Source organism: Malaclemys terrapin, chromosome 10 (assembly GCF_027887155.1).
Source record: "Malaclemys terrapin pileata isolate rMalTer1 chromosome 10, rMalTer1.hap1, whole genome shotgun sequence".
Classification (NCBI taxonomy): domain Eukaryota; kingdom Metazoa; phylum Chordata; order Testudines; family Emydidae; genus Malaclemys; species Malaclemys terrapin.
The window spans coordinates 15,468,656-15,495,148 of record NC_071514.1 but is presented as its reverse complement, the minus strand read 5'-3'; the positions used below and the strand labels follow the sequence as shown (position 1 = coordinate 15,495,148).

General features: G+C 45.1%; 1 protein-coding gene across 4 annotated transcripts; it reads right to left on the bottom strand.

Annotated features, from left to right (window-relative positions):
- Window positions 1-766: 766 nt before the first annotated feature.
- TICRR (TOPBP1 interacting checkpoint and replication regulator) lies at window positions 767-26,227 on the bottom strand. Of its 4 annotated transcripts, none has more exons than XM_054043150.1 (23): window positions 26,190-26,227; window positions 24,946-25,107; window positions 23,951-24,236; window positions 22,292-22,530; window positions 21,741-21,984; window positions 21,291-21,423; window positions 20,036-20,178; window positions 17,794-18,003; window positions 16,645-16,796; window positions 14,797-14,897; window positions 14,348-14,441; window positions 14,111-14,190; window positions 13,132-13,374; window positions 12,012-12,108; window positions 11,705-11,777; window positions 10,637-10,783; window positions 9,051-9,147; window positions 8,411-8,472; window positions 7,306-7,461; window positions 6,406-6,560; window positions 3,716-6,011; window positions 1,626-1,736; window positions 767-1,272 (listed from the first exon to the last, which is right to left on the bottom strand). In XM_054043150.1, exons 2-23 carry the CDS (start codon window positions 25,000-25,002, stop codon window positions 1,154-1,156), a joined length of 5,295 nt encoding a protein of 1,764 aa, XP_053899125.1. In that variant the 5' UTR covers window positions 25,003-25,107; window positions 26,190-26,227; the 3' UTR covers window positions 767-1,153. The 4 variants fall into 4 exon arrangements, with proteins under 4 accessions (XP_053899125.1, XP_053899126.1, XP_053899123.1 ...); XM_054043151.1 differs by having other exon boundaries at window positions 24,946-25,561; window positions 26,190-26,223; XM_054043148.1 differs by lacking the exon at window positions 26,190-26,227 and having other exon boundaries at window positions 24,946-25,634.
- Between the last annotated feature and the right edge of the window lie 266 nt (window positions 26,228-26,493).

The following is a 26,493-nucleotide window of genomic DNA, read 5'->3' as shown; positions in this document are numbered from 1 at the left end:
TTCATTTCAGAGGCTGGGTTAGGACAGTCCAGGCTTCACAGCTGTTTCTTTCCCTAAGCTTTTAACTCAGTTGATTTTTCTCCTTCTGTACGGAATAGCCTCCCGCCGAGGAGAATCCATTGCATTCTGCTTCAGGAGTAGTTGCTACAAATGCCCTACTTGTACATAGTCCCAAGGGAGGGAGGTGCAGCATCTCCAAGCAGTCATGGGACTGGCCACTAATAGCATTTGTTAAGTGCCATCTGATCTTCCTTACCCAGGGGAAACTGAAATGAGAATCAGTGAGGCTGGAGCTTGGAAGGAGCCTATCATGCTATGGAAGTGCACTTCATCGTCCCCAACCCCAAACAATGAGATTTTACAGGAGAGAGAAGTTACACACAACAAGTACAATCCACATAGCACTTAGCCACCTTGCTTTTCAGGGCAGGGAGATTTGCACACCCTGTCATTTAGTAGACAGAAGTAGCATTGTCTGAACTGTAATCTCAAGTGTTCCCCTGCAGTATCCCTCTCAAAGGGATAGTTGCTCAGAGAATACAGCTGTTGGATGATTATGGCCAGCGCACCCATTGTAAATTTGGGAGAGGAGAAAGCGGTCAGCCTTGTATTAGACTAGATTCACGGTGAGGAAGTGCATGTGATGTAAGAGCAATACACAGTATATTCCCCCCCTGCTGCTCAGGCTTAGAAGACTTCACTAGCTCCTCCAACAGCCCTTCAAGCTCCCAGAGCCAGGTCCACAATTCCTAACACAGCACAAAGCAGCAGTTCAGATTAGTTTATTTTTACAAAAGAACGCTAAAATAGTGACCATTCTCTTCACCTGGTCGGACTGAATCTGTGGCACACAAACCCCAGCAGACTTTCTAGTGTACCCTAAGCGGCCCTCCCTGTTCCCACTGCCTCTTTCCCAGCTCCATGGAAGGAGGAGGAGCTTGTAGGGCTGATTCAAACACTTGATTCCTCATTAAACCCCACATGTGTGGAGATGGGGATTCCCACACACTGGCTACAGCCAACTCCCAATAGCAACGAGCCCCCCATTTGTTCAAAAACAAGCTCGCTCTCTCAGGGACAGCAGCATGTACTACACAGTGGGCGAGAGAACCTGTGTATCATTATTCAAGTACTCTTTCTCTGGCTGCAGAATTCAGCTGAGTAGCTTCTTCCGTGAATAAGTCCTGCTAAGGGGCCGCCTCCGGGAGCCCGCGTTGGAGAACGGAGACACTTCTTGGTCTGTAATGCTGTGAAAGACGTCCAACTCATCTTCTGGAGAGGGCAGAAAGGGTTAGTGAAAATCTACCCTTTCAGGTTTACAGCTCAGCACCTGTCTTAGGAAACCCACTATCAGTAAACTCCATTTCCCTTTAAATCATGTTAGCCCCAAGCTACTTCCCCACCATCCCAAGTAAATGTAGCTCAGTTTTACCTTCGTGGTCTAAGGCCAAACTCCTTGGCAACAGTAGCCTGCTTGGCACAGACACAGCAAATCCTCCAGCCTTTCCCCACACCCCCTTTTCTGGGTACAGAGCCTGTGCTCTTTCCGCCTCACTTAACCACAGGCAGGTCACAGGTCTACAATCTATTTGAGTGCAAGGCTTTATGAAATGACAGGTGGTTACCTTTGGCACACTTCTTCCGAGACGGTGTTTGTCCCTGGTAGAGCAGGGGGGACTGGGTCAGTGCTCGAAGACCACTAGCGGAGAGGGAGCCCTTCACTGGTGGAGTTGAACCTGGAGAAGTACAATGAGACGTGAAACTGCAGCATTCCCACCAAGTCCTGCTCTCTGGGCAGTAGCCAAGGCCCCTGGTTACTGCAGCACACTGGTGTGGCACAATGGACATTTTCAAGTCAGTCAAGAGCTGGCTTTTACTCTGCCCTAGGTCTTCAACAACTGCTGTTCTGCGGTTGTCAGGGGAAAGTGAAGTCTAGGAAGGAGGAGGAGACAATTTGGGATATGCACATGTGAATGATTTTACTGAAGTGATCAGCAGAGAATGTAAGAACCACCATAATGGGTCAGACCAATAGCTCATCTAATCCAGTATCCTGTCTTCGGTCAGGCCAGTGCCAGATGCTTCAGAGGGATTGAACAGAACAGGGCAATTATCAAGTGATCTATCCCCATCATCCAGTCCCAGCTTCTGGTAGTCAGAGGTTTAGGGACACCCAGAGCATGCGGTTGTGTCCTTGGCCATCTTGGCTAATGGCCAATGATGGACCTACACTCCATGGACTTATCTATTTTTCTTTTGAACCCAGTTATACTTTTGGCTTTCACCATATCCCTGCCAACGAGTTCCACAGGAGCTCTGTGCATTGTGTGAAAAAGTACTTCCTTGTGTTTGTTTTAAAACTGCTGCCTATTAATTTCACCGGGCGACCCCTGGTTCTCGTGTGAAGGAGTAAGCAACACTTCCCTTTTCCCTTAAGCACATAACTAAGCTTTCGAGGTAACCGAATACCCAGGAAGAATGGTCAGTTTGTAACTTTTAGTGCTTATTGTTTCAGGCTGTTTGCAGACTCAGACACTGCATCACTTATACTAGCATCATGTTAAGGGGCTCTTTGCAACCATAAGGAATAGAAACAATTCTTAAAAAAACATCTTAAGTTGTAGAACAAGGGATGGATTCCAAGGACATGAAATCCCTGGGGCCTTGCTTACAATACTGACTGCAACCCCCATAATAAAATTAGTTGTAATTTCCAAGTCTGTTAAGGACATGTGCATATAATTGCACATCTTATTTGAGTGTGCAGTTGCCATGACTGCATCTGAAAATAAGAAACTGCAGGTGCTCAGGGCCAGTTGTTGACATGGCCATCTGCACACAGTTGTGATGCTTGCATGTACAATTAATACGTTCTTGCATGTGCCTACTTCAGAAAAAAAAACTCTTAAAAAGAGTTTAAAGAGCGAAATGCATAATGCTGAAAAAGGGTGAGCGGTAATAAAGAAAGCTATTGGTACCAGAACAGGCAAGCCTAGGGGTGAGAAGCATAGAATCATACTCTGTATCCCATGAACCAATGCAGCATTCTTCCAGATGGCTAATATATTGCTCAATTTAATTTAAAATGTCCAAGGCCTGAGGCTATTACGCCCCAGCCTAATACGTATGTCAGGGAGATTCCCCAGTCATATGCAGCTTACATACTCCCCACTCCGTTACTCCTAGTTACACCACATTGCTACCACCCCAAATTACAACTCTCCTATCATGGGTTTTAATACCCTTTCACTATGTTAAGAATAGGGACAGGGATGTGACTCCACAATCATTTTAGCCCTTAATCCCTCCCTCCCTGTAACAGCCTCCAGCTGCCAGTCAGTTTATCCTTTTCTCTGATCTCTCTCCAATTTGTCAATATTCTGTTAGAGTTTCCCACAACAGAGGCAAATATGCTGATGCTGCAGTGCTAACTACCCAGTCCACAACGTGACTGCATATACACCCCAATCAGCACTGGCCTTTTTAGCTGCAATATGGCATTATGACTCATGTAATTTGCTATCCATTATCACTCTTCCATCTCATTCCAATGGATCTGCCTTTCAAATTTCTTCTGATGTATTAGCTGCATGTTCCCAGCTGCATCTCACTTTGTTTCCTGCCTATGTTTCTAGTCCCCTGTATTCTGTTCTTACAGCGCCTCCAAATTTAGCATCTCTGAATTTCAGTAGGGTAACACTTGACAATTGATTACCTGAAACACCGAAGACATCGTCATCCCCTATGGAACTTTGTTGCCCAGGAGTTCTGTTTGAAGACACGGTGGTTCTACCAGGAGGCATTGTGGATATCCTCCTTTTGCTTGTGCTATTCTCATCTGTGGAAGAGCTGACCAGATCCAGGTAGTCTCTAGCTGTGCAAGACCTCTTAGCCTCCCATTTGGTTTCCTCCTCTGGAGACAGGAGGTCAAAGGTCCGCTTCCTGGATTTCAGGCCAAAAGTCCCTGTGGAAGCACCGTCGTCAGCTCTGGGCTCAGTGTCGCTGGGAGGTGACTGGTCCTGAAGCCTGTAAACCCCTTCCAGTTCAAAGTCAGCCAGCAGCAGAGCTTTGCTGCTGCTGTTGCACTGGTCAGAAATTGTTCCTCCCTCTTCACTTGCTGACACATTCCCTGTACATTCTACATGCTTCTCACATCGACCACACCCACCATTGGCATTGCTGTTTGCTGCTTTTTTTCTTCGGGGCCAGTCCTTGATGGCATCGGGGGTAGTCTTCCCTTTGTGCTTTGGAGACGGTGTCCAGGGAACTCCAGCATCCACATGAGATGGGGAGGTGGTGTTAGAAGCACAGCTAGTTGGAGTGTATGACTGGCAAATGTAGGTTTGCCCTCCACCCTTCCCAGGCGTGCTATTGGAAGAGCGAAAGCAGGATGGTGAAACACAGGCAGCTGCTAGTTTTCCTGGGTGTCTAGCACACCAGGCCACAGCAAGTTCACTAAAGGGACTTTCCTCTCCACTGGGTTTGCCAGTTTTCAGTTGTGACTGTACTTCCATGGCTGAGCCAGAACCAACCCTCTTAATGCGAAGCTTAGGTAGGCCAGAAGCTTGCATCTCAAGTTCAACCTCATAAGTAGGTGGACTAGCAGAAGCCAACTTGTAATGACTTTTAGGAGTAGAAAACTTTGCTGGAAGTTCAGGATTCCCTAGGCGTGCTGCAGCCTCCCGCTGCATTCTGTCTGGGGTGCAGCGCAATGAATAGGCCAGAGAGGCAGACTTTGAGGTAGCAGGCAAAGCATTCAGAACATCAGATCTGGAGGGTTTCTTAACAGTAAGAGTCTTTGACTCTTTAGGCTCTTCTGATGGCAAAACTCTAGCTTCTGAGGCATCACTCTTTCTGCTGCCTAAGGAAGAGGAATCTAAGGGCTCACACTCACTCACAGCATCTGAGATCTGCACATGTCCTTTAGCAGAAAGCTCAGGAGACAGTTGCTTTTCCAAACTCTGATCCTTTCTTGGGGAAGAACCCTGAGCATCTGTACCCACCAGTTCATTTCTCTCTAACATGTGGACACTTTCTGATCCATGAGCCCAAGGCTTCTGAGAGCTTTGTGCAGGAAGCCTAGTGTTACCATTACTATGATGTTTCTGCTTATTTCTAGCAGACTTCGAGAGCGGAAGAGCAGAATTTTCTTCTCCAGGTTTGGTGTGCTCAGGTGCGCAGATAGGAGACCCTAGGGCTTTCCTTGGGGATGTGCCTGCAATGTTTTGAGATTTCAAAGGAGGGTTTTTAGGTGTATTAGACTCCCCGTCAAGTTCTCTTGTTTTACAGTGAGGAGGCGAATCTATGGACAGAGTCTTTATGGAAGATTCAAAAGGAGAATTAAATGAAGACACTGTTCTCAAAGTGGCTTGGGCTTCTGGAGATAAAGCAGCAGCCACTACACCCACTGGACTCAAAGATTTTGGAGCTGCACATCTGACCTTCCTGGGAGTTGCTTCCATTGGCTGTGACACAGACTCTAAATGGAAATTTGGCTGTGGATTTCTCTGAATCTCCACGTGAAGAGTCTGCCTACGAATAGAAGCTGGAGATGCTGTTTTCTGGGAGGATCTCAAGGAGCGTCTTTGAGTTTGTGGGTCTGTGATAGATTTTTCCTTGGTAGTACAAAGTAATTGTGCTGCTATATATGAAGCAGTTGCTGGACTGGAATCTTTTAGAGGTAACCCAAAAACATCATCAAACACTTCATTCCCAGCCTGCTTTTCTGGAGTCTGTAACCCCACCTCCTTGTAAGGGGAGGGAAATCTCACCGGAGAAGAGTCTTTCTGAGGAGTTACTTGTGCTAAATGATCCCTCTTCCTTTCATTAGGCTCAGGTGGTGGCTTCTCCTGTCTGGAAGGAGAGAAGTACCTTCCCAAACATTTAGCTGCAGTCTGCTTAGCAGCTGGAGTTTTGCCAGGGGTCTTCTCCAATGTTTTTGGTGTTCTGTGTGGAGTACGAGGGGATTTCCTTGGCATTCTACAGGCAGAGCTCAGGGGTTTCTGGGGAGTCTGAGGAAAGAGTAAGAACAGAACATGCTTAATACTAGTATGTAATGGCATCTTAACACTCATTTCTGGCGATAAAAACATAGAAGCTGTTTGACTAGAGACGCACAATTTAAGTCACACACAAACAGAAGTAGCTATTTAAAGATGCACAAATCTGACTAAGTACGTGTATGCAGTGTAGCTGTAGCCATGTCGGTCCCAGGCTATTAGAGAGACAAGATGCGTGAAGCACTCTCTTATTGGACCAACTTCTGTTGGTGAGACAAGCTTTCAAGCCACACTGTCTTGTCTCTCTCACCAAAGAGAAGCTGGCCCAGTAAAAGCTATTTCCTCACCCACCTTGTCTCTCTAAGTACATACAAGCAGAGGGGGAGAGTGTGGGAAGATGTTTTACCTGATAGGCAATTGGTTCCTCCAAGTCTGAGCTGTGTCTTGTTTTCCTTGTTCCAAGTGACTCCTTCACTTTAGGGCTGCTCCCTTCAAGAACTGCTCCAAAGAGAAGCCTCTTGGGAGACTGGATAGTTGGGTTATCAGGATACTGTGGAATGCCTTCAAAAAGCATAGTGCAGTTAGATTGGCACCAAGCATTGACATGTGATGGGCACAGTTGTTCCTGGCACTCAGATGGTCAGAGACAATTAAAGGGCTACAGTATTGGCACCATTTGCTCTTTGCTGGCTACCCAAAGTTTCACATCCTGAGCTAAGTATTACTGTTTTCTGTACTATCCCAGGAAAATAACTAACACTAAACAGCTGTTACTAATAGATGAACATACACATGTGGAAAAAGTCCTCAAGGACAAAGCTGTTCGGATGAATGGCACAATTAAGTCCTGAACTTCTCCATGGAATCAGTTTATAATCCTTCTGAAGAAGGAAATCTGGAAGAGTCCATCAAGCACTGCATTATGCTCCCACATAGAAGACCTGGGTTTGGCAGCAGCTTTAGGACGCCCGCTGTTGACAGGGTTATGTTACATTTAATGGGTAAGGCGGTTTATTGGCTTGGGTCTGATTGTTTCTTGGCTGGCTGAGTAATAAGACCTTCCTTTTCTCATAGGAGAATGGAACTACAGTGGTTCCTAACACAGAGATTCCCATTACAAAAATGCTATATTCTGCTGGCTATAATGGATGCTATCTGGCAGGTCTCACCACAACAGATGCCTCAGAACCCTTAAGAGTTCTGTCTGTAGTGCCAATCAGCAAATGCTTCTGCACCAGAATCTGGCAGCTAGATTACCTATGGCAGTTAATGCCAGGTAAGTAAGTGTGATCGCCAACCCCAGTACCTGTTATGTCCTGCTTAACACATGTCACTTCTCGCTGTACCAAGTGTACTCGTTGCATATTCCGTGAGCTGGGCTGTGCAGTGGAGTAGAAAGAGCCTGAGTGTGTCCTATTCAGCGACAGCTGTTTGATGCGCGGACTTCTTCTTAATCCCACTTCTGGAAGTCAAGAGTAATACTATCAGGGCCTTCTCTCTCAAAACATACACCACTTCCCAAAGGAAGCTACAGCTGGCAGACAAGTGTCTCTGGAAGGGATCTCTCTGCAGCTGTCCAACATTGATTTGTTCATTAACACTGTCTCAGGCAGGGAAGGGGCTAGTTTGTGGCACATTCGACAAAATCAGAAGATGAAAAGGGTTAAAAGGAAACCCAACTCCCCAACTTCAGTGGGAACTTCTAATACGACAACATGTGCTTCCTTCCAGTCCAAACTTCTTCATAGCAAAGACCCCACCCACCCCATCTAAACAGGTGCCTCTAAGCCACGTCTCCTCCCATTCATAATCATTCAACATTCTGTGGCAACTACAACAGTTGTTTATAGAGAACAGTAATATTAGGAAAACGTGGTTTTGGCTTCTTTGGATAATAAGAGTTTTGTTTTTTGACTAGTTAATCCCACTGTTGGTTTTTGCTCTTCATTTCATCTCACCCCAAAACCACCTTGCTGTTCTGTTCCTTAGCTGGGGGCAAGACACTGCAGCCGGTACCACATGGTCACCTAACACTCTGTAGAACCTCAAACACTATGCTGTAGTATATTAGAGGAGAGAAACGAGGAAGTCCCAGAACAAGGCTAGGAGGTACTGTCTTTTAAATACCGCTTCAGAGGTCCCAAAGCACTCCTGGCAAAAGTTGAGATGTTCATAGTTGTGATATGGCCAGTTTGGAGAATTATGTTCTGCCTCCCTAAAGTTCTCATTTTTCTTAAAAGCTCTGTATAGTTCACTGTTGCCTTCCACTCCAGGGGTGGTTGCAATGTTCTCTATATATTGTAGGTTAGGGTCCTTGGGGATCATCCAGACTGAAGTGTGCTATCTTAGTATGAACTGCAGCAAGGTAAAAAAAAAGGAAAGTGATCAGTATGTATTAAATTAATACCTACCACTCATGGCTTTCTCTGGAGATTCTTCCACAATACTGATGTCAGAGCCAGGATCAGAACACCTTGGAGAAACAGTGAAAATGTTTCAGACTCCCCATAACACCATGCCTGGTTTGTGAGTAAAGTAAACATTTGTTTTTCAGAGCTGCAGAGAGCACCATTTGCTAACAAGGCCACATCAACAAGTTGCAGGGTAGTCTCAATGTATGATTAGTAGGCATTGCCTCCCATCAAGAGATCAATCTGGCCACAGGATGTCCTTCCAGCTGTGGCACAAACACGTAACAGACAGGAGAACAGGCCCAACTTCAGCTGAGATTTCCCCTGGTTCTCATTAATAACACTCTGTATAAAACACCACCAAACCAGCCTTTGTAGGGGAACCCTAAGAAGTGGCACCCAACTTTGCCTGAGGAGCACAATGGCAACTTGATGCAAGCATGAGAGATGCACTTAATATGCACGATGAAGCAAGTGGTGGTTGTCCTCACTTAAATGCTGGGACCTGTAGTCTCCACAAGTTGTCTTGCTGTATCCACACTGCTAAATTCCATAGTACTTGTTTGGTCTGCAGTCCACATCCTGGCCACCCAGCACTAGGTTAAAAACATTTCAGAACTACCAAATACCATTCACTCACCGGCCTTTGATTTGTTTATGAAGCAGCCTCCTGGAGATCTGTTTGTGCAGCGGCGTCTCTGAGACTCTCTTGGTCAGTAGCTTGCGATGATCTGAAACTGATGAAGCCGCAATCAGACATTTAAAACAAACCTGTGAGGTGGCTTGGATAGGATTGAGCCAGCAGTGTGAAGATTTTAGAGACTTACAGATCACATCTACATATTATTTAGTCTCTATTCAGGGCAGGTGGGCAATTGTACACTTCAGTTTGAACCATCAAAACAACAGCCACGCTACTCTCATGGCTCACCTCACATACAATATAAATTTTACAGTTAAAGGTGAGTTTTGTATATAAAATCTTGCAACTAGCAGGGCACACAGTCCATTCACATAACTTTTATGTTATATCCCTTTGTTCCCTCATTTATTAGACCTAATTTAAGTCCTTATCTTGCAAATAGCCCCAATAACTACTTAAGTTGTTAGCTGTTTGGGGAAGGAACCTTGTCTTCCCATAGATCTGTAATGCACCAGTACACCTATAGTGCTATAGAAATAATAGGTAGCATTAATGTAAAAGGAGTCTGGTTTGTGCTTAACTTTAGTTGTATAATTATGGGACTTAATAGTATAGAAATACAGACACATTGGACTTCAGGGGCTAACCCTGCTATCTATTGAATTGAGTTTAGGGACAGATGCATGCACAGTACCCTCACAGACATCCACATTTTAACTGTCTATATAAGGATTCGACCATCTCTCATTTTTCTTGTGGCAAAGCAGCCAGACACATGAAAAAAGATTAAAAGATCAAATCTGCCTTCAAGACAGGACTGTCAGTTATTTGCACAGATTCCATCCCTTTTATAGAGGCGTGAAGTCAGTGAAAGTTGAATGTGATGTCTGAGAGTTAAGGTACGCTAAAGCATCTCTTAAAGGAAACATCCATGTAAGCAGTGTTTCCCAAACTTGGGACGCCGCTTGTGTAGGGAAAGCCCCTGGCGGGCCAGTTCGTTTACCTGCTGCGTCCGCAGGTTCGGCCAATCGCGGCTCCCACTGGCTGCGGTTCGCTGCTCCAGGCCAATGGGAGCTGCGGTAAGCGGTGGCCAGTATGTCCCTCGGCCTGCGCCACTTCCAGCAGCTCCCATTGGCCTGGAGCAGCGAACCACGGCCGGTGGGAGCCGCGATCGGCCGAACATGAGGACGTGGCAGGTAAACAAACCGGCCCACCAGGGGCTTTCCCTACACAAGTGGCGTCCCAAGTTTGGGAAACACTGCATGTAAGGGTTTGTGTGGGTAGGTGTTCACTTCAAGCAATCTTAACTGATTAACAGTTTCTTTCTTTGTGAGAAGATATTTAACTTACAGATGAAAACAGGTTTGGATTTAAATATTACCCTGCACCATTTGCAACCCAAACACTGCAGCATTGAGCTAAAAACACCATCTCCTTCATAACAGGAAGCAAATTCATTTTACTAGTAACAAGAGATGCCAGAATTTTGGGGGGGGGGGGCAGTTAGGGGATCGGGGGGGGAGTAAATGCAAGATTCTCTTGCAGATCCCAGACATAGGCAATTGCGTAAGCTCATATCCCACCTCTACCATCCTCATCAGAGCAGCTGCGTTTGTGTCTCAGGCCTTCCACAGCCGATACTGACTGGCTTCGAGGCATCTTCTTCAGGGACCTTTTTGATGGAGAAAGCATCTCTTCATTGAAGAGGTTCCGTCGCACCTTTGTCACCTCTGAAAGCACGAGAAAGGGCAAAAAGTGAGTAGCTATACCACAAAGGTAATTCTCTCATGGGGCACTGGAGGTAGGAAGAATGTAAACAGACCCAACACTGATGAAAGCAAATAAAACTTTTCAAAGGTGTGAAAAAGCCAAATAACTGAAGAGGTAGTTTGTACTGGTGAAAACAGTCACTATCTATGCCCTTCCCCAAACCCACCCTGGAGTTCTCTTAGGAGGGTTCCTTTTTATTTACACTTATCAGCTACTTAGCCTCTTTCTGTAGGTTACAGTCAAGGGAACTCTAAGGAAGGAAGGCTGAATTCAAAGCACCAAAAGGATCATGATTAGGACCATGGGAAATATCCACCATAGAGAATCTGAGCTGCAGCACAGGTGGTCGTGGGGTTTGTTACCTTACATTTGATAGAACACTTGAATTTTGAAACAGACATTAACAAGTTTCTAGTTGCAAAGATATCCTCCCGAACATGACACATATGAGAGCTTTGAGAAGAATGGAGTATGAACTGCCCCCTTCATCTCAATGTGGTGGTGACTGAAGGCCAATGGTTGTTCTATCAAATATCTTTTTGATCCTCTGTGCAGGAGTGACGCAGAAGGACAGAAGATCTAAGGAAATTGGCAGATCAAGGGAGACTGACATTTTGTATGTTTTTTGAGACTAAACTTATTGAAATTAGTCACTTTTTATAAAATTATTCAGTAACTTACTCAATGGCCTATCAGCGTGTTGAGTGAATTCACTCATGAACGCCAATAGTTTTCCCAGAAGTTTCCACAGACTGCGGGAACATTTCCTGCAGATTTCCCGTCTCTCTATTTGTGGAACACTCCTGGCTCACTACAATGTACAATGAAATCAGCTGTGTGGGGAACCAATTAGCTTTCTATGGAGAAGCTGGTTGTCATACCTTGCACTGCCTCCTTCTGCAGGGGAAGCAGCTGTTGGACTCTCTCAGTGGCCAAGTAACAGTGAGAGTTTTCCTGAAAAGATGTAATAAGTGTTACACTGCTCGTTTATACTCAAAATCATAAGTGCGAAACATTTAGACAAGCGTTTCAGTTCTCAAAAAAATTCTGCCTCAGAATGATTTTGGCCTTGTGCAGCTGATACAGGGCACTTAGCAGGCAAAGAACACATGCACCCATGTGTGGTATCACAATGCTGCTGCACCCTTGCAGCAGATACCCACACCCAATCCTCTAGGAAAGCTTTACCTTTCTGATGGGATTCTTGGGTATATGGGGAATTTCAATCTGGCGTAAATTCTGCGATGCTTCTGTCATGCTCCTGTGTCTGGCTAATGCATTATTCCTTTAGAAAGGATACAAGAAACAAAGATACAATAAAGACAGACAAATGTAAGTATCAGCTCTACTGATATCGGTTCTTATATGGAACATAACTTGAGTTTGTTTCTAGTGAGGCAGGCAGGTCATATTACGGACTCCATCTGTATTAGGACTGCAAGCTCTTTGGGACAGGGACCTTATCTATACGGCAAGGAGCCTTTGGGTGTTTTGATTAAAAAAAACATATCACCTAGGCTCAGCCACTGCAACAAGTAATCCAGTCTCGTCTTTAACGCCTCAGGTTCCCAAAGAAATATATTGCACAGTGTGATTCCGCCACAGAACGCACTTATGGACTTAGTGTCACTGATCTGTACAGATACCATTAAAACTGCAGGATATCCCAGAGTGTGCAAAACATTCAGCACACATGGGGTTAGACTGCAAATTCCTTGTTTGTGTGGGTTTCATTCAACTCCATTGTAGTCTAACTAAGAAATCTGGTGGTGATTTGATTTCTTTTAAAAAATAAACACACACACCAACCTGGGGTATGGAACCCCTCCCAGAAGAGAAATTGGGCAACAGATCACAAAGGCAGGATTCCAACTCATTTACCTGGCTAATCAATTTACACAGTAGGCCATGATTGTTCCCAGCCATGGAGCAGGATTATGTTGTTTATATCTGGATTAATGACTAATGCTAGTTTTAAAGAAAGTAGTTTGACAAATTTTTAACTAATGTGTCTTCTGGGTTTAATTTAGGTCAAAGGCCCAAGCCACAATTCTCTCTTTCAAGCCCATCACAGCACAGTTCCATTTCCATGGACAAAACAACCATATTCCCAGAAGCATGGCACAGCTTTTAATGTAATTTAACTGAGGGCCTAAATAGCATGAACTAATCCATTAGATACTTACCAAGATCAGCCCTGGTTAGTTATCCAGCAACTGAGCTCACCATGATGGGGACTACAGATTAGATAGCTACTCAATCACAGGGCTGTGAACAAAATAAAACCCTCTCCCTTAGGAAATATCACCTCCTCTTTTTGGCAGATCTAGTGCGCAGCTCCTCCAACTGATCCGTCTCAGTGCTTAAGGAAGCTGTGCTGTGAGCTGGGACTGATGTCACAGATGGAGGAAGAGTTGGAGATCTGCTATCCAGAGTCATAGAGTCATCACTGAAGAAGTCTGCAGGCAGAACAGATGCCAACTTCGGAGGAATCTGCGTACCCAGACTGTAGTAAAGACCCCCAAGGGTCTTCGGTATGGAGTCTATATATCTAGAAGGTACCACCAGATATACAATATAGGTAAGCTTGGCAGAATTCAATTTTTACTTTTACTTTTGACAGATATCAATGTTTATTTTTAAGCATTTTATTTTAATCTATTTAAATTTTCACAATGGGGGAAATTATGGGATGGGTCAGACAATTATTTAACAACCAATACTATGATTCAAAAAGGTAAAGCTTTATAACTGCTGGACTGCAGCTTGTCAAAATAGTCTTAAATCAAATTTTAATAAGTTCTCAAACAGCCTGTTTATTGCTTTGTCTACCTGTAAATTTCAGTTAGCATCCATGTAAATATTTCTCATCAATTTGTGTGCCTATGGTGAAATCAGCATTTACTGGGGAAAAAAAATAATCTAACCCTTCCAAGCCTAAATACATGTCAAACACACAATAGGTAGCAAAAGCCACAAAATCCATCCCTGTGAGATTTCACTTCCAACTTTTGTACCTGTGCCTTTACCATGACTTAAAATTCTACTCGCCCTAGGCAAGTAGCCGTTTTTGATGGGCAAGTAAAATATCACGTGTCTTTTCTTTAACAATCAGGATAAAGTATGGCAAGTGGATTGCATCTGAGCTAGTACATTTTCATGACAGCTTTACAAAGCTACCTGAAATCCGTGCTCAAAAGTTTGCCATTTACCTATGACAGGTACCTAACCAAGCCTATATTTCAGGGATAACATTTAATATTTAATCATCACCATAAAGCACTTACGATGCTAAGACTTCCTCAAGAAACTTTGTAAGATACCCTGGGTCTTCAGTGAGAGACAAAATGCGCAGCATATCGGTCATCTGTAAGAGAAGATCAGATGGGGAGCAGTGTCACAGATCAAACACTCCAAGACCAGCCTTATGGTGTGAGCAAAGAAAATTGGGCTGGGAAAGCTACGTGATCCAGGTCAACATTTCCATTCCCATCTAGAAGCCCAGCCCAGCCCTATTTACTTGCCTCCTCCACCAGTTGCTCCATTTCATCTGTGCTGCTCTGTAGCGAGGGACACTGCAGACACATCTCAAGGCGCAGAAATACCTGAAGCTGACACCTACACAGAAACAGTAAGTAATTATTACCCTCTTTCTAGTCAAACAGTCACATTCAAGTTACTGCTCACTGACTAGACCTTTCAAAGGTTGCGGGGGGAAGAGGGAGGTTATTAATATAAAATTCATTTGGTTAGTTTTCCTTGAAAGGAGTGACATGCTCTCAAACACTGTAGTATCTTGCTGTAGTAAAACTTTCACTGCAGTGGATATTCACTCACTTTGATACAGAAATTATCCCAGAAGATTTGCCCATAGAAATACATCTCTAGTTGTACTGCAAAATGACCTCTAAAATAGCTAATCAAAACGGCAGTGGTTTTTAAGTTGCAGTAAATAGAATATTGTGCCTCTTACTCTCTGACTTTGGTTTCCTTATCAGGATTGACATCATACTGTTGTCGGAGGGTTTTGCTGGTCTTCAGGAGATGACTTCGGACTCCGTCCAGACAGGCCACCTGCAAATACACAGAAACATAGCACAGGGGCTCCAAGGTACTTTTTCTCTCATCATGCAGCAAGTTCTCATTCTAACTTGTTCAGTACGATGGAAAACAACTCAATAAAAAAATCCAGGTCTTGAAGCTAATAAAGTAGTACAAGAATGTACAATAAGGAGTAATGGGATGAAAATAAGCAAGGAAAATTTAGACTACCAGGAAAACCTGCCTGAGACTCATATCAGTTAGACCAGTGGTTCTCATCCTATTTACCATTGTGGGCCACATATGCAGCTCTCTCTGTGTTATGTGGGCCTCAGCCGCAAAATATATACACAACCTGTATAGCCCTGAGGAAGTCACATGGGCCACAGCTATGTGCTGATTGGGCCACGGGCTGAGAACAGCAGACAGAATAATTCCCAACAGAAGTGGCAGACATTTTAGTGGGAAGAGATTAAAAAAACCCAAACCACTTGTGTCAAACAATCCTGCACTGGCCTCTGGCAGAGGAAGAACTAAATGTGACACGATAGGCCTTTTCCATCTCTAATGTCTATGAATAATCTGGTGTGTCTGAAAGGAAACCAATTCAATATTATTGCAGTTCATCCACACATGTGGGCTTATCTGTACTAAAATGTAGTTAATGTAAGCATTAGGAAGCAGGAAAGTATGCAGACATAGATCTGGTTTTGACTGGAGGACCCTCAAAAGAACTTTGGAATTTTGTATCTGCCACACAGTATTCCCCCCTTCAATTATTTGTGAACTGACCAATTTTTTGTTTCTAAATAACCTTATGAATCCACAACTCTCCAGCTGTTGCTTCAAATATGAACTTAAATACATTTTCCTTTGAACCAGTACCAAATCAGTTTTTAGTTTACAAACAATTTTCCAGAGAACTCCATGGCAGTACAGTGGAGTCGCACCATAGGCGCATTTAACTTACGCGATTTTAACTATACGCGCTCAGCAAAACAAAAAAGAGAAAAATAATTTAAATACTGTACCTGTAGTGCGAGCGATTCCGCCCGCCATTCCACTCAATGAGTGTTTGACTATATGCGATTTTCGCCTTACGTGCTGCCTTTAGAACCTAACCCCCGCGTAAGATGCGACTCCCCTGTACATTTCTTATAACTGTCTGATTCTTGTATAAATGAGCCAGTTCAGGCAGAAGAGCTCAGGTTTTTGTGTGTGCGTGCGTGCACTGGCACACACACACACACACACAGAAATAATTCTAGAACAGGGATAGACAACCTATGGCAGCCATGCCAAAGGCGGCACGCGAGCTGATTTTCAGTGGCACTCACACTGCCCGGGTCCTGGCCACTGGTCCAGGGGCTTCTGCATTTTAATTTAATTTTAAATTAAGCTTTTTAAACGTTTTTAAAACCTTATTTACTTTACATACAACAATAGTTTAGTTATATATTTTATTATAGACTTATAGAAAGAGACCTAAAAACGTTAACATGTATGACTGGCACGCAAAACCTTAAATGAGACTGAATAAAAGAAGACTCGGCACACCACTTCTGAAAGGTTGCTGACCCCTGTTCTAGAATTTAGTGAGTTTTTCTTTAATCTCGTACTTCAGCAGTGATCCTGGCATGTAATTTTAACCAAACACTCACATTTCTAGAGTTTAAGAGCCTGGAGACATAGATCTTTATCCACATGTGGAAGTAACTGGAGAGCCCTGTTCACTGAAAGCACAGCCTCAGCATATGCATTTGTCGACAGATTTGCCTACCTCTCTTTCTTTGGCATCTTTTAGTTTCAGAAAGCTTTGAATGGCTGTGACCATATTCCGTGCACACACAAACATCAGAAATTCTCCATTAACCACAGCCTCTTGGTAATTGGCAGTTAAATGGGAAAGCATCTCCTCCTCAGTTTTGAAATCTGCAAGTTAAGCAGAGCAAACTAACTGTAAGCAAGAGGTAACGAATGGGCAGATATAGCTGTCCTCTCCAATAACCAGGCCCACGTAACAGAGTGGGGTTGTAACAGCAGTTCTCTTGCAACATGATGGCCAGGCCAACAGAAGATTTACAAAAGAAGTCCCTCAGGAATCCTCAACTCAGGCCCAAGGCAGGTGAACCAATAAAGCTCTTAGTCTGGAAGCCTGTTTTGTTCTGAGAAGGACTACCTCTAATATGCCAGTGACAGACACCAAGCCCTGGGGGCAGCAAGGCCCTGAAAGACCTACTGTCTGGAGTGGCAGGCGCTATGCTAGCCTCCCCACATGTGCACAGGACTATTACTATACATCGGGGCGGGCAAACTTTTTGGCCCAAGAGCCACATCGGGTTTCGGAAATTGTATGGAGGGCCGGTTAGGGGAGCACAGCCTTCACTTCCAAATTATGAAAACAAAAGCCAACACATCAGATTCAAATGAAATCCTGCCTGGGCTCCTGGGGCTTTAGCCTCAGTGCCACCCAGTCACATCCCTCCTCAAAATCCTAAGAGGGAGGACAGGAATAGATCAACACCAGAGGTAGTGTCACAGGGCCTTTCCTTGCCTTAGAATAAAGCTTAAGACAAGAAAGCCTCACATATCATGGGCATAACTAAGGAATATGGATATATTTCCACCTACACCTAGATGCTTGGACATCTTTATTTCCTCCCATATGCAGTCTCACATTGTTTTCAATTATTTTGCAATTGGAGGAGTAACTAACCACATCCTATGCTACAACTATGCAGTCCAATAGGTCAGTATAAAGGTCTACAAAGCAAACCTCAAGAGGGAAAGAGCTTCACCCCCACTGGTGTAAAGAGATGGAATCTCAAGAGAGTGCCCCAAACCTGAATCTGCTGCCTAGCTGTGCACTTTACTGAATTGCTCTGCTCCATCACAAACACCAGAGCAGATAAACCTGTCTGACATGTACCTATGGAGATTTTCAGCACTCTTCGATTTTCTTCCAGCTTATCATCTGATCTCCGGAACAGCTTCTGGGGCACCTTCTCACCAGCTGCTGGTGGCACTCCGTCTGGCTGAAACTTTTGAGCCTTTACATTCAGCCTTGCTACATTCAACATCTGCAGGGAGCGGGACATGGTCTTCATCTTCTGCCTGACGGGAGTCCGGGGGACTCCCCCTGCAGGATCACAAAAGGTTAAATTCTCATCAGGCACAGAGGAGTTGGAATTCAGACAAGACACCATCCAGCAGAACACTGGCACCACAAGACAGGCCAGATGCTGCATTGTTAAAATACATTTTTGGCTGTTTAAAATGTAAATTTCAGTACAGCAACGTTAGCTTCCTTCAGCACAGTGATGGGGCAATAAGAATTCAGAACGTGAGGGAAAGACTCAGGCAGGTGGTTCTGCCTGTTTCACTAGGCTCAGCCTCCTTTTTGAAGAGTGGATCTCCAGTTCACCTAGGAAGGAACAGAGACTGCTAACTGTTTTCAGTTAGCTTGCCACATTATGATCTTGGAACATATGCAATACACATACCCACCGTAATCGTAACGTATAGGTACACTGCTCTCAAACAATTATTCTGGGCACCTGGCCTTTGGACTGTGCTCAGTGCTTTCTACAAGCAAAATGGTACTAGAGGGGCAACCCCACTAGTGATTCAAAAAGGAGCCAAGGGTAAGTAGCTTCATCTTAGAGTAAGGATGAGAGTATCATGTTACACAGGGGGGGGTGTGCACGTTAGAGCAAGCTCAGCTTCCTGTTTTCAAGACAACAGTTGTATCCTGGACTAAAAACCAGGCTGTAAGCTAAACTGTTTCTAGCTCAGAACATATTTTTTACCAGCTTAACAAAAGGTTTCCCCAGTCTGTTGTTTCAAAATGGGCTCTCAAATTGAGAGGGGAAAATGGCTTAAAAAATTAAAAATTCTTTAAAGGTTCTGTCATTCCTGCCTCCCTCTCCTTAAGAGTCAGGCTCATGTCTTCTGAATAATTTCAATACATTTTTGTTTACCAACAGTGACGGATGGACAATATAAATCCATATACACCTCTACCTTGATATAACGCTGTCCGCAAGAGCCAAAAAAATCTTACCGTGTAGGTAAAACCGCATTATATTGAACTTACTTTGATCCACCAGAGTGCACAGCCCCGCCCCCCCGGAGCACTGCTTTACCGCGTTGTATCCGAATTTGTGTTATATCGGATCGCGTTATACCGAGGTAGCGGTGTATAGGAGTTATGGTGGGGACAAGCGCCCAGCTGACTTGTAAACAGTGAGATACAGTTTTTTAATTTTAAAAAGCAAACCCCATTTTTCAGTGCTTTTTGGGCATTTTCTCTTAATTTTTAATGTACATTTTAGGGATTTTCTGCTTCAGTGAAGAGAGAATGATGATTAAGTGGTATATTTGTTGCAGGCAAGCAGCTTGAAAATCCTGAGTACAGAGTCTAATTAGAGCAGAGGGTTTATAATACAGAGTATGGAAATCTGCATATTAACTGAAATGTCACTGAGAAATAGCTATACAGGGATTATATGATTCAGATGCTCCCAGAGTGGAGCTGCTTAACTGGGTAAAAACCGTAGTTCTGCATTAGAGACTAAAGCATCCTTCCCTATGTCAGAAAGAATTCAATTTCTGTAATATGAGGCTGTTTCTTATTTATATAACTCCACCACTATATCCCAGCTAGGTAAACTTCCCCTGAAAAGGTAGGGGATTAGCAGCCCAAGAGATTCATAAAGTATCCCTGAATTATTATACTGAAATGTCTAATGCTTCAATATTGTGAGAAGAAAGTTGTTTAAAATGTTTTCTTAATTTTTTAAAATTAGAACAAAATGGAGAAGATGTGAAGTCATGTTAGTTGTGGGCATATAGATGAGAAGTCCAGAAGGCAATAGGCAACTAAAGTGCAAAGATTTGCATATTGCATGGTTATTGAAAATGGTTTTGCCAATATCCGTACAGCTTCGCTTGGCTCCAACTGGGGCACAGGGTTCATTTTATGCATAAATAATATTGCCCTTTAATAAACACGCTATACTGCCACCATCTGAGGCAGCTCAGAACTGTGCCTTTGCTCAGGGAAGGTCAGGTGTTCAAATTTCATGTTACCAAGAATGTTGCTGCAAAATGCAGAAGACCATAGGATGATGGGAATGCTCAGCACTCACGCAATCCTAGTCTAGACATACGTCTTTTTTTGTGGTCCCTTGGCTCAGCTGTGGCAGATGCTTCACTAGATTTTCTCTGGTAGAACTCAGACAGACAGTGTGTCAGTTCCATTTCAGGCTGGGAGGCCTCTTCCTTCTCAGTAGCAGAAACAGCCTGCAGCAACCTGTACAGAAGTCAAAGCAATTAAAAACAGATGTCAGCAGAATCAGGGAATGAGAGGAATTCCTTACTCCCACTGCAGGTTGCCCACCCACCCTCATCTCAGGAAAGTTCAGCCTGATCCCCTGCACAGTAGCTACTAGAGGACCCCCACTTTCTCCAAAACCCTTGCTCTCAAAACCTAGAGTGTGTGTGCTGACACAGAGAAAAAGGAAAACATTTTTAGTTTATGCTAAGGAGGTGATGCTCAGAAAAAAATAAGAATTCCTCTCATAAAGCAGACATGTCACTGACCAATACCAAGAACACAGTTTCAGATAATCTAATCATATCCCGACCCTCAGTAAGTATTTTTGCATATTTCACACAGCAAGCCCTTTAGGATGATTTCATTATAGTCAGTCAGCATTCACGGGGCACCAGTAAGCATAAATAGGAACAAAGTTCCTTCTTAATGAGCCAATTGACTTCACTGTATTGCCCTGGATTTTACTAAATCTTAAGGGGTGAAATCTGCGGTATCTCTGTCTCATTTTGGTGTCCTAGAAATACCGATCGTCACAGCATCAAAGGACATAGGTCTAGTTCAGGGGTTCTCAAACTTCATTAAACCGTGACTCCTCTCTGACAACAAAAATTACTACGTCACCCCAGGAGGGGGAACTGGGGTCTGAGCCTGCCAGAGCCCTGCGATCTTGGGCATGGGCAGGGCAAAGCCAAAGCGCTTCAGTCCCAGGCAGGGGTCCTGTAATCTGAGCCCCACCGCCTAGCGCTGAAGGCCTCAGGCTTCAGCCTTGGCCTTGGGCGGTGGGACTCAGGCTTCATTCAGTTTCAGCTTCAGGCCCCAGCAAGTCTAAACCAGCCCTGATGACCCCATTAAAATGGGTTCCCAACCCAGTTTGAGAACTGCTGGTCTAGTCAGGATTCCTGGATTCTAGCCCTGGTTCTTACTCCTCTGTAAAGCAGGTACAGTAACATCTATCTATTTAACAAGCATTGCAAGTATTAGATAATTATGTAGAGTTTTAGAGACTAGTTAGAGAAATGTAAGTGACATTTCCTGGACTAAAGTAACAATGTCCAAATGATATACAGGGATAGGTGAAAGAGAATTACCTGAATGACTCCATTAAATCTGAACTTGCTCCACAGATGTTCGATAGAGAGTACCACCCTTCAACTACTGCAGGATTCCAGCCATCTGTGCAGGACAGTTCTTGCTGGACCCATTCTGGAACTGAAGTCTCTTCTGGACAGAAAGGCAAAAGTTAGAATGAAACTAAGGAAATTTCAAGTGGCCTCAGCACTCCCAAAGCCTTCTGCTACCTGGCACATGTCACCGAGCCTTACCAATAAGCGTAATAAAGCAAATGCTCAGTCAACAACAACACTCACCACCACCACCACCGTAGCCTGGGTCCAGCAAACTTGGACCGTGGCAGATAATCAGCGGGAGCAAGCCCCACCGCCCAGAGACACTCTACTAGAAACACCAATTTTCAATCTCTAAGAATTCAGACCTAGGGACTATCAAAAGGAGATTCATTTTGCATTCTACACACTTACCAGAACTAGCTAGATCATCTCTGATTGAAGTATCAACTTGACTCAACACACTGCTCACAACTTCTGGAAGATGAAAGGCATAGTCCTGGGAAGAACTCTCGGTCACAGCTCCTTGGAGGAGACATCTCTGAACTTCAGCAGCCTTTTCAGTGCAGAATAGGGTAAGGACTGCAACGGTGTCAGAGACAGGGGATAAAATTCCAGTGCAGGGGCACCAAACTTCAGATGGAGACACTTCAGCAATCTATATGAAGGGAAAAGACATCTAGGTTATCTAGAAATACACAGAGATTAAACTGATAAGAACAGACACTACACTTTGATCTTAGCTCTAGGGAGCCGAGCCTTCGGAAGGCAGAAGGGGCAGCTCACAACTAGGTTAGAGACTGAATTTTTTTAAAAAGCTTCTAAATTTAGAACAAAAAATGAGTTTGTGGAGCAGACTATCATAATATTTATCAAACTACTAAGATAGCCCTCATCACTGTAATACAAGTGTCTGCTATTTCTTGGCAAATTCTAGACAGCTAAGTACAGGAAGGAACATTTACCATGTGTAGTTCTTCAGTAATTAGCCTTCTTACAAGCTGTTTAAACAATGTGTCTTGTTTGGATTGTCCTTCCTGGGAGCTCTGCAGTATCCAGCTCTCAGTGAGGAAGCTGTCAGCCTTCACCAAATTCCAGTCTGTCAAGGTGCCTTTCAGGAAGATGCTGACTGGACTCTGGAAGTGTCTCTGGTTCATGGCTATGGGCTCCAAAATCACTGCACATCTCCACTGCTTCTCTACTCCTATTCAAGGTGAAAAAACAAACAATGGGCGAAGGAACAGAAGACTCAGCAGCAAGTGGACAAAAAGCTCATGGATTAGGCAGGCAGTGGCTCTGTGATAAGTATGCTATGGGACCACAGGGAAGATCTGAGCTTTTGTGGTCCTGAGCACAAGGGCTGAGAGCACTGTGGAAACAGCAAGCTCAGCTTATGTTGGGGAAAAATAAGCACTGCATATCTCTTGGAAAGCTACACTCTGCAAGCTGATCTGATCAGCTTTGAAGGAGGTCTCCCATTCAGCGCTCTTTGTCCAAAGGAAAGCAAAGGGAAAGTGGTGCAGATTAAAGAGAGGGGACCTCCACACAGGAACCCACACACATGCAAGTGCACAAGGCTCTGCAATAGGTACAGGTACTTCAGAAGGTCCCAAATCAGGCTCCTGTCCATTACTTATCTATATTCATTCAGAAACAGTGCAACAGAGGCCGACAGTTATATTTAGGCTGGGCAGAATTCAATTTGTATTTTTTATAATGTCAACAGATATTTGTTTATTTTAAAGCATTTTTAATTTTTTATTTAAATTTTCACAGTGAGGAAAATTATGGGGGTGTCAAACAATAGAGCAGGGGTCGGCAATGTTCGGCACGCGGCTCGCCAGGGTAAGCACCCTGGCGGGCTGGGCCAGTTTATTTACCTGCTGACGTGGCAGGTTCGGCCGATCGCGACCCCCACTCGCCGCGGTTCGCCGTCCCGGGCCAATGTGAGCAGCGAGAAGCAGCGCGGGTGAGCGATGTGCTGGCCGCGGCTTCTCACCGCCCCCATTGGCCCGGGACAGCGAACCTCAGTCAGTGGGGGCCGCGATCGGCCGAACCTGCCGCGTCAGCAGGTAAATAAAACTGGCCCGGCCCGCCAGGGTGCTTACCCAGACGAGCTGTGTGCCGAACGTTGCTGACCCCTGCAATAGAGGAAGTCAGACCCTAATTATTTAATGGCAGACACAGATTCAAAAAGTTAAAGCTTTATAACTGATAATACAATTCATCAACATCACATGTCAAAATATACACCGTAAATACCCTTGAATCAAACTCTAAGAAGTTCTCAAGAAGCATTTTTCATACTTCATCCATCAGTAAATTTTGATTATTATAGATGGAAATACTGTTTTTTTTTTTGGTTTGTGTGTATATGGTGAAACGGACATTCACCAACATTTACCCGTAAAAACTTAATCCTTCCAAGCCTAGCTTTGTTGGCTTACATATGAGTGGCCCCTTGGGAGTTTGTTCAGGGTGCTGTCTTTCTATTTTATCATTTGAAATCTCCTTAAATAACTGGAGTCCTCTACATGTGCTCTTAGCAAGAGGAAAGCATCATGGCTCTGGTCTCTTAACACAGAATCCATTATTAATTATAGCCTGGCCACCCCTTCCATTACCATGCTTGCTGAGGAATAATGCTCCTTCCTGCTGCGGGAATGATGCTTGGAATACAGAAGGCTTAGAGAGCAGGCAGTTCAAGGTTGAAGCAAAGGGCAGGATTGTGGCCCATGGCACAAATTGTGGCTTAGAGGAGCTGTATTCTCTACAAAAGAGAGGGGCTGCTTCTGTTCTGTGGTGACTCAAACCCTGAATTAAGGTCTCGGACGGCAAAACAGTGCCTCCCACCAGGCAGATCAGTTCAAAGATGGTCCAGTACCCAGAATGATCTGGAGAGTCTAGCACCTGAAATGAAACAAGGAAATAAATTAGTACTGGCAATAAGATGATCACTATGAGGAAATTGAAACATTTGTCATGTTTTTAGAGAAAATGTTGCAAGAGAATGTCTAAGAAGGTACTGGGGCGAGAGATGGCCTATTTGTCTTTTTCCTTCTTAAATATAGCTTCCTGCATCCTTAACTTTTATGCATAATTATACTTGGCACTTCAATACAGCAGAGTTCTTCAAGTGCTTTACAATCACTATCTAGCAAATCCACACAACCATCCTGCAAGAAAGGTATTATCATCCCTATTTAAGAAGGTAAGGCCAGTTTTCAAGCTTGGATGCCTGAATTTAGGCACCCACATATTTAAGCACTTGCAGGCTGTTTATTAAAGCACTCCCACTTAAGTCAATGTCTCATCCATTGACTTAAGTGGGAGTGCAAGTACTTTAATAAATAAGCACTTTGACATGGTTTGCCATCTTCCAATGTACCTAAATCTGAACAAAGGTAATTGCCATTCCAGTCATGGGCCTCAGCTGAGCAGGGATGCCCAATAACTATTAAGCAGCTAATTCTACTCATTTCATTTGTAATGAAAGTCACCTCCCACCAAAAGGTTAAACTATAAAGCCACCTGACATCAGCCTGCCCAGTTGGATAACTGCTAGAGGGTGGTACGCTATCACTGGGCTTAAATCCTCTGCTGCAGTCTCTTGCATTACCTTGGACCATTCAGCAGTGTCCACCCAATACAGGGTAATTTTCTGGCCTGCAATCATCTCCTGGACTCTCTTGGGTAAAAGTTTCTCTGCCACCTCTTGAGAAGAGGGCAAATCACAGCAGGAATGGACATCACTTCCAGATACAAACTGCAGTAGCTCCCTCTGAGAATGAGGGCAGGGAGAGAAAAGAAAGATGGCATTCACAAAGCCCTCAGAGGGCATGTGGCTCTCAAGTGGCTCATCCGGGGCCACAATCAACCTGCTCTTCTGGCTCCTCAAGAATGGTTTGGCTGGCGAGGTAATCTCAGGTCGATCCCATTGGTAATCCAGTAGTGTTTCCTTCAGCACGTTTTGGGTGAGGGTGGCTCTGGGTCCTGGGCCAGGTAAATGAGATTTGTGGCTTTGCACCCCAAACCTGGACTCCAGTTCTTCCTCAAAGTCTTCCCAGCTGCGGGGCCCAAGCTCACGGAAATCACCCACCCGTGAGGCTCTGCCTCGGGCGCCCAGCGAGTCAAAGAACTTGAAACCCCATCGGACCTTGGCCAGGCCAAACCTGCAGGCTAAGTAGTTCAGAATCCTCAGGCAGCCCAGCTGGAGCTGGTTCTTCTGCAGGGAGCTGGCCACATCCAGTAGAAAAACCACATTGTGGGAACAGGTCATGTTGCCACTGAAAGAGCTGTCCGCTCACAAAGCACCTCCGGCGGCAACCCCCCAATCCCGCTCACACCCGGCTCTTCCCTTCCCCCCACGCACGCACCTTGCTGCCCCCCAAGTTAGCCCCCCCCCACGCACGCACCTTGCTGCCCCCCCCACACGCACACAGGCTGCCCACCCCCCAGCTACCCCCCCCCCGCGCACACCCTGCTCCCTCCCACGCACACAGGCTATTGTCCCTCAGTTGCGCCCCCCCTGCTGCCTCCCCCCCTACGTATGGCTAGAGGGGCTCCCTAGCCCCAGAGCCAACGACTCCCCCAGGGGCCTCCTCGACTCCACCCCATGGGCCCCTTGCCGCCCCGCGTACTCGTTGCCCCCCTGCCTCTCCCGCCGCCCCACGCGGCTGTCCCGGGCCCCTCTCAAGGGGCCACCACCGCCATTGCAATCCTTTTTTGCCCCACTCCAACTGCCCGCGCGCTCAGCTTCCCCGTGCTCCCATTGGCTCCCGGCTACTCCCATCCCGCTTCTGCATTGGGCCGAATCCCCTCAAGCCCCGCCCTCTCGCGATGTTTGTGTGACCCCGTCCTCACCTCTCGGGCTTCTGATTGGCTCCTGCTGAATAGGCTCCGGGCGGAAGTACCCGGGCGGCGCAGTCTCCTCAGGAGTCCCTATTCCACTCCACGTTGATAGGTCCGACCGCAAGGGATTCTGGCTGCGATTGGCCGTCATCCGCGACGTACAGGGTCAGCCTGCGGGAGAGAACCACTGATTGGCTGCTGCCCTGAGTTTAAAATTTAAAGGCTGGAATTGGAGGAAGCGCGAGGATGGTAAATACGGAGACGGGTGTGATGACGTCATCGCTGGGCAAAGATGAGGTCATTGCTAGGGTCTTCT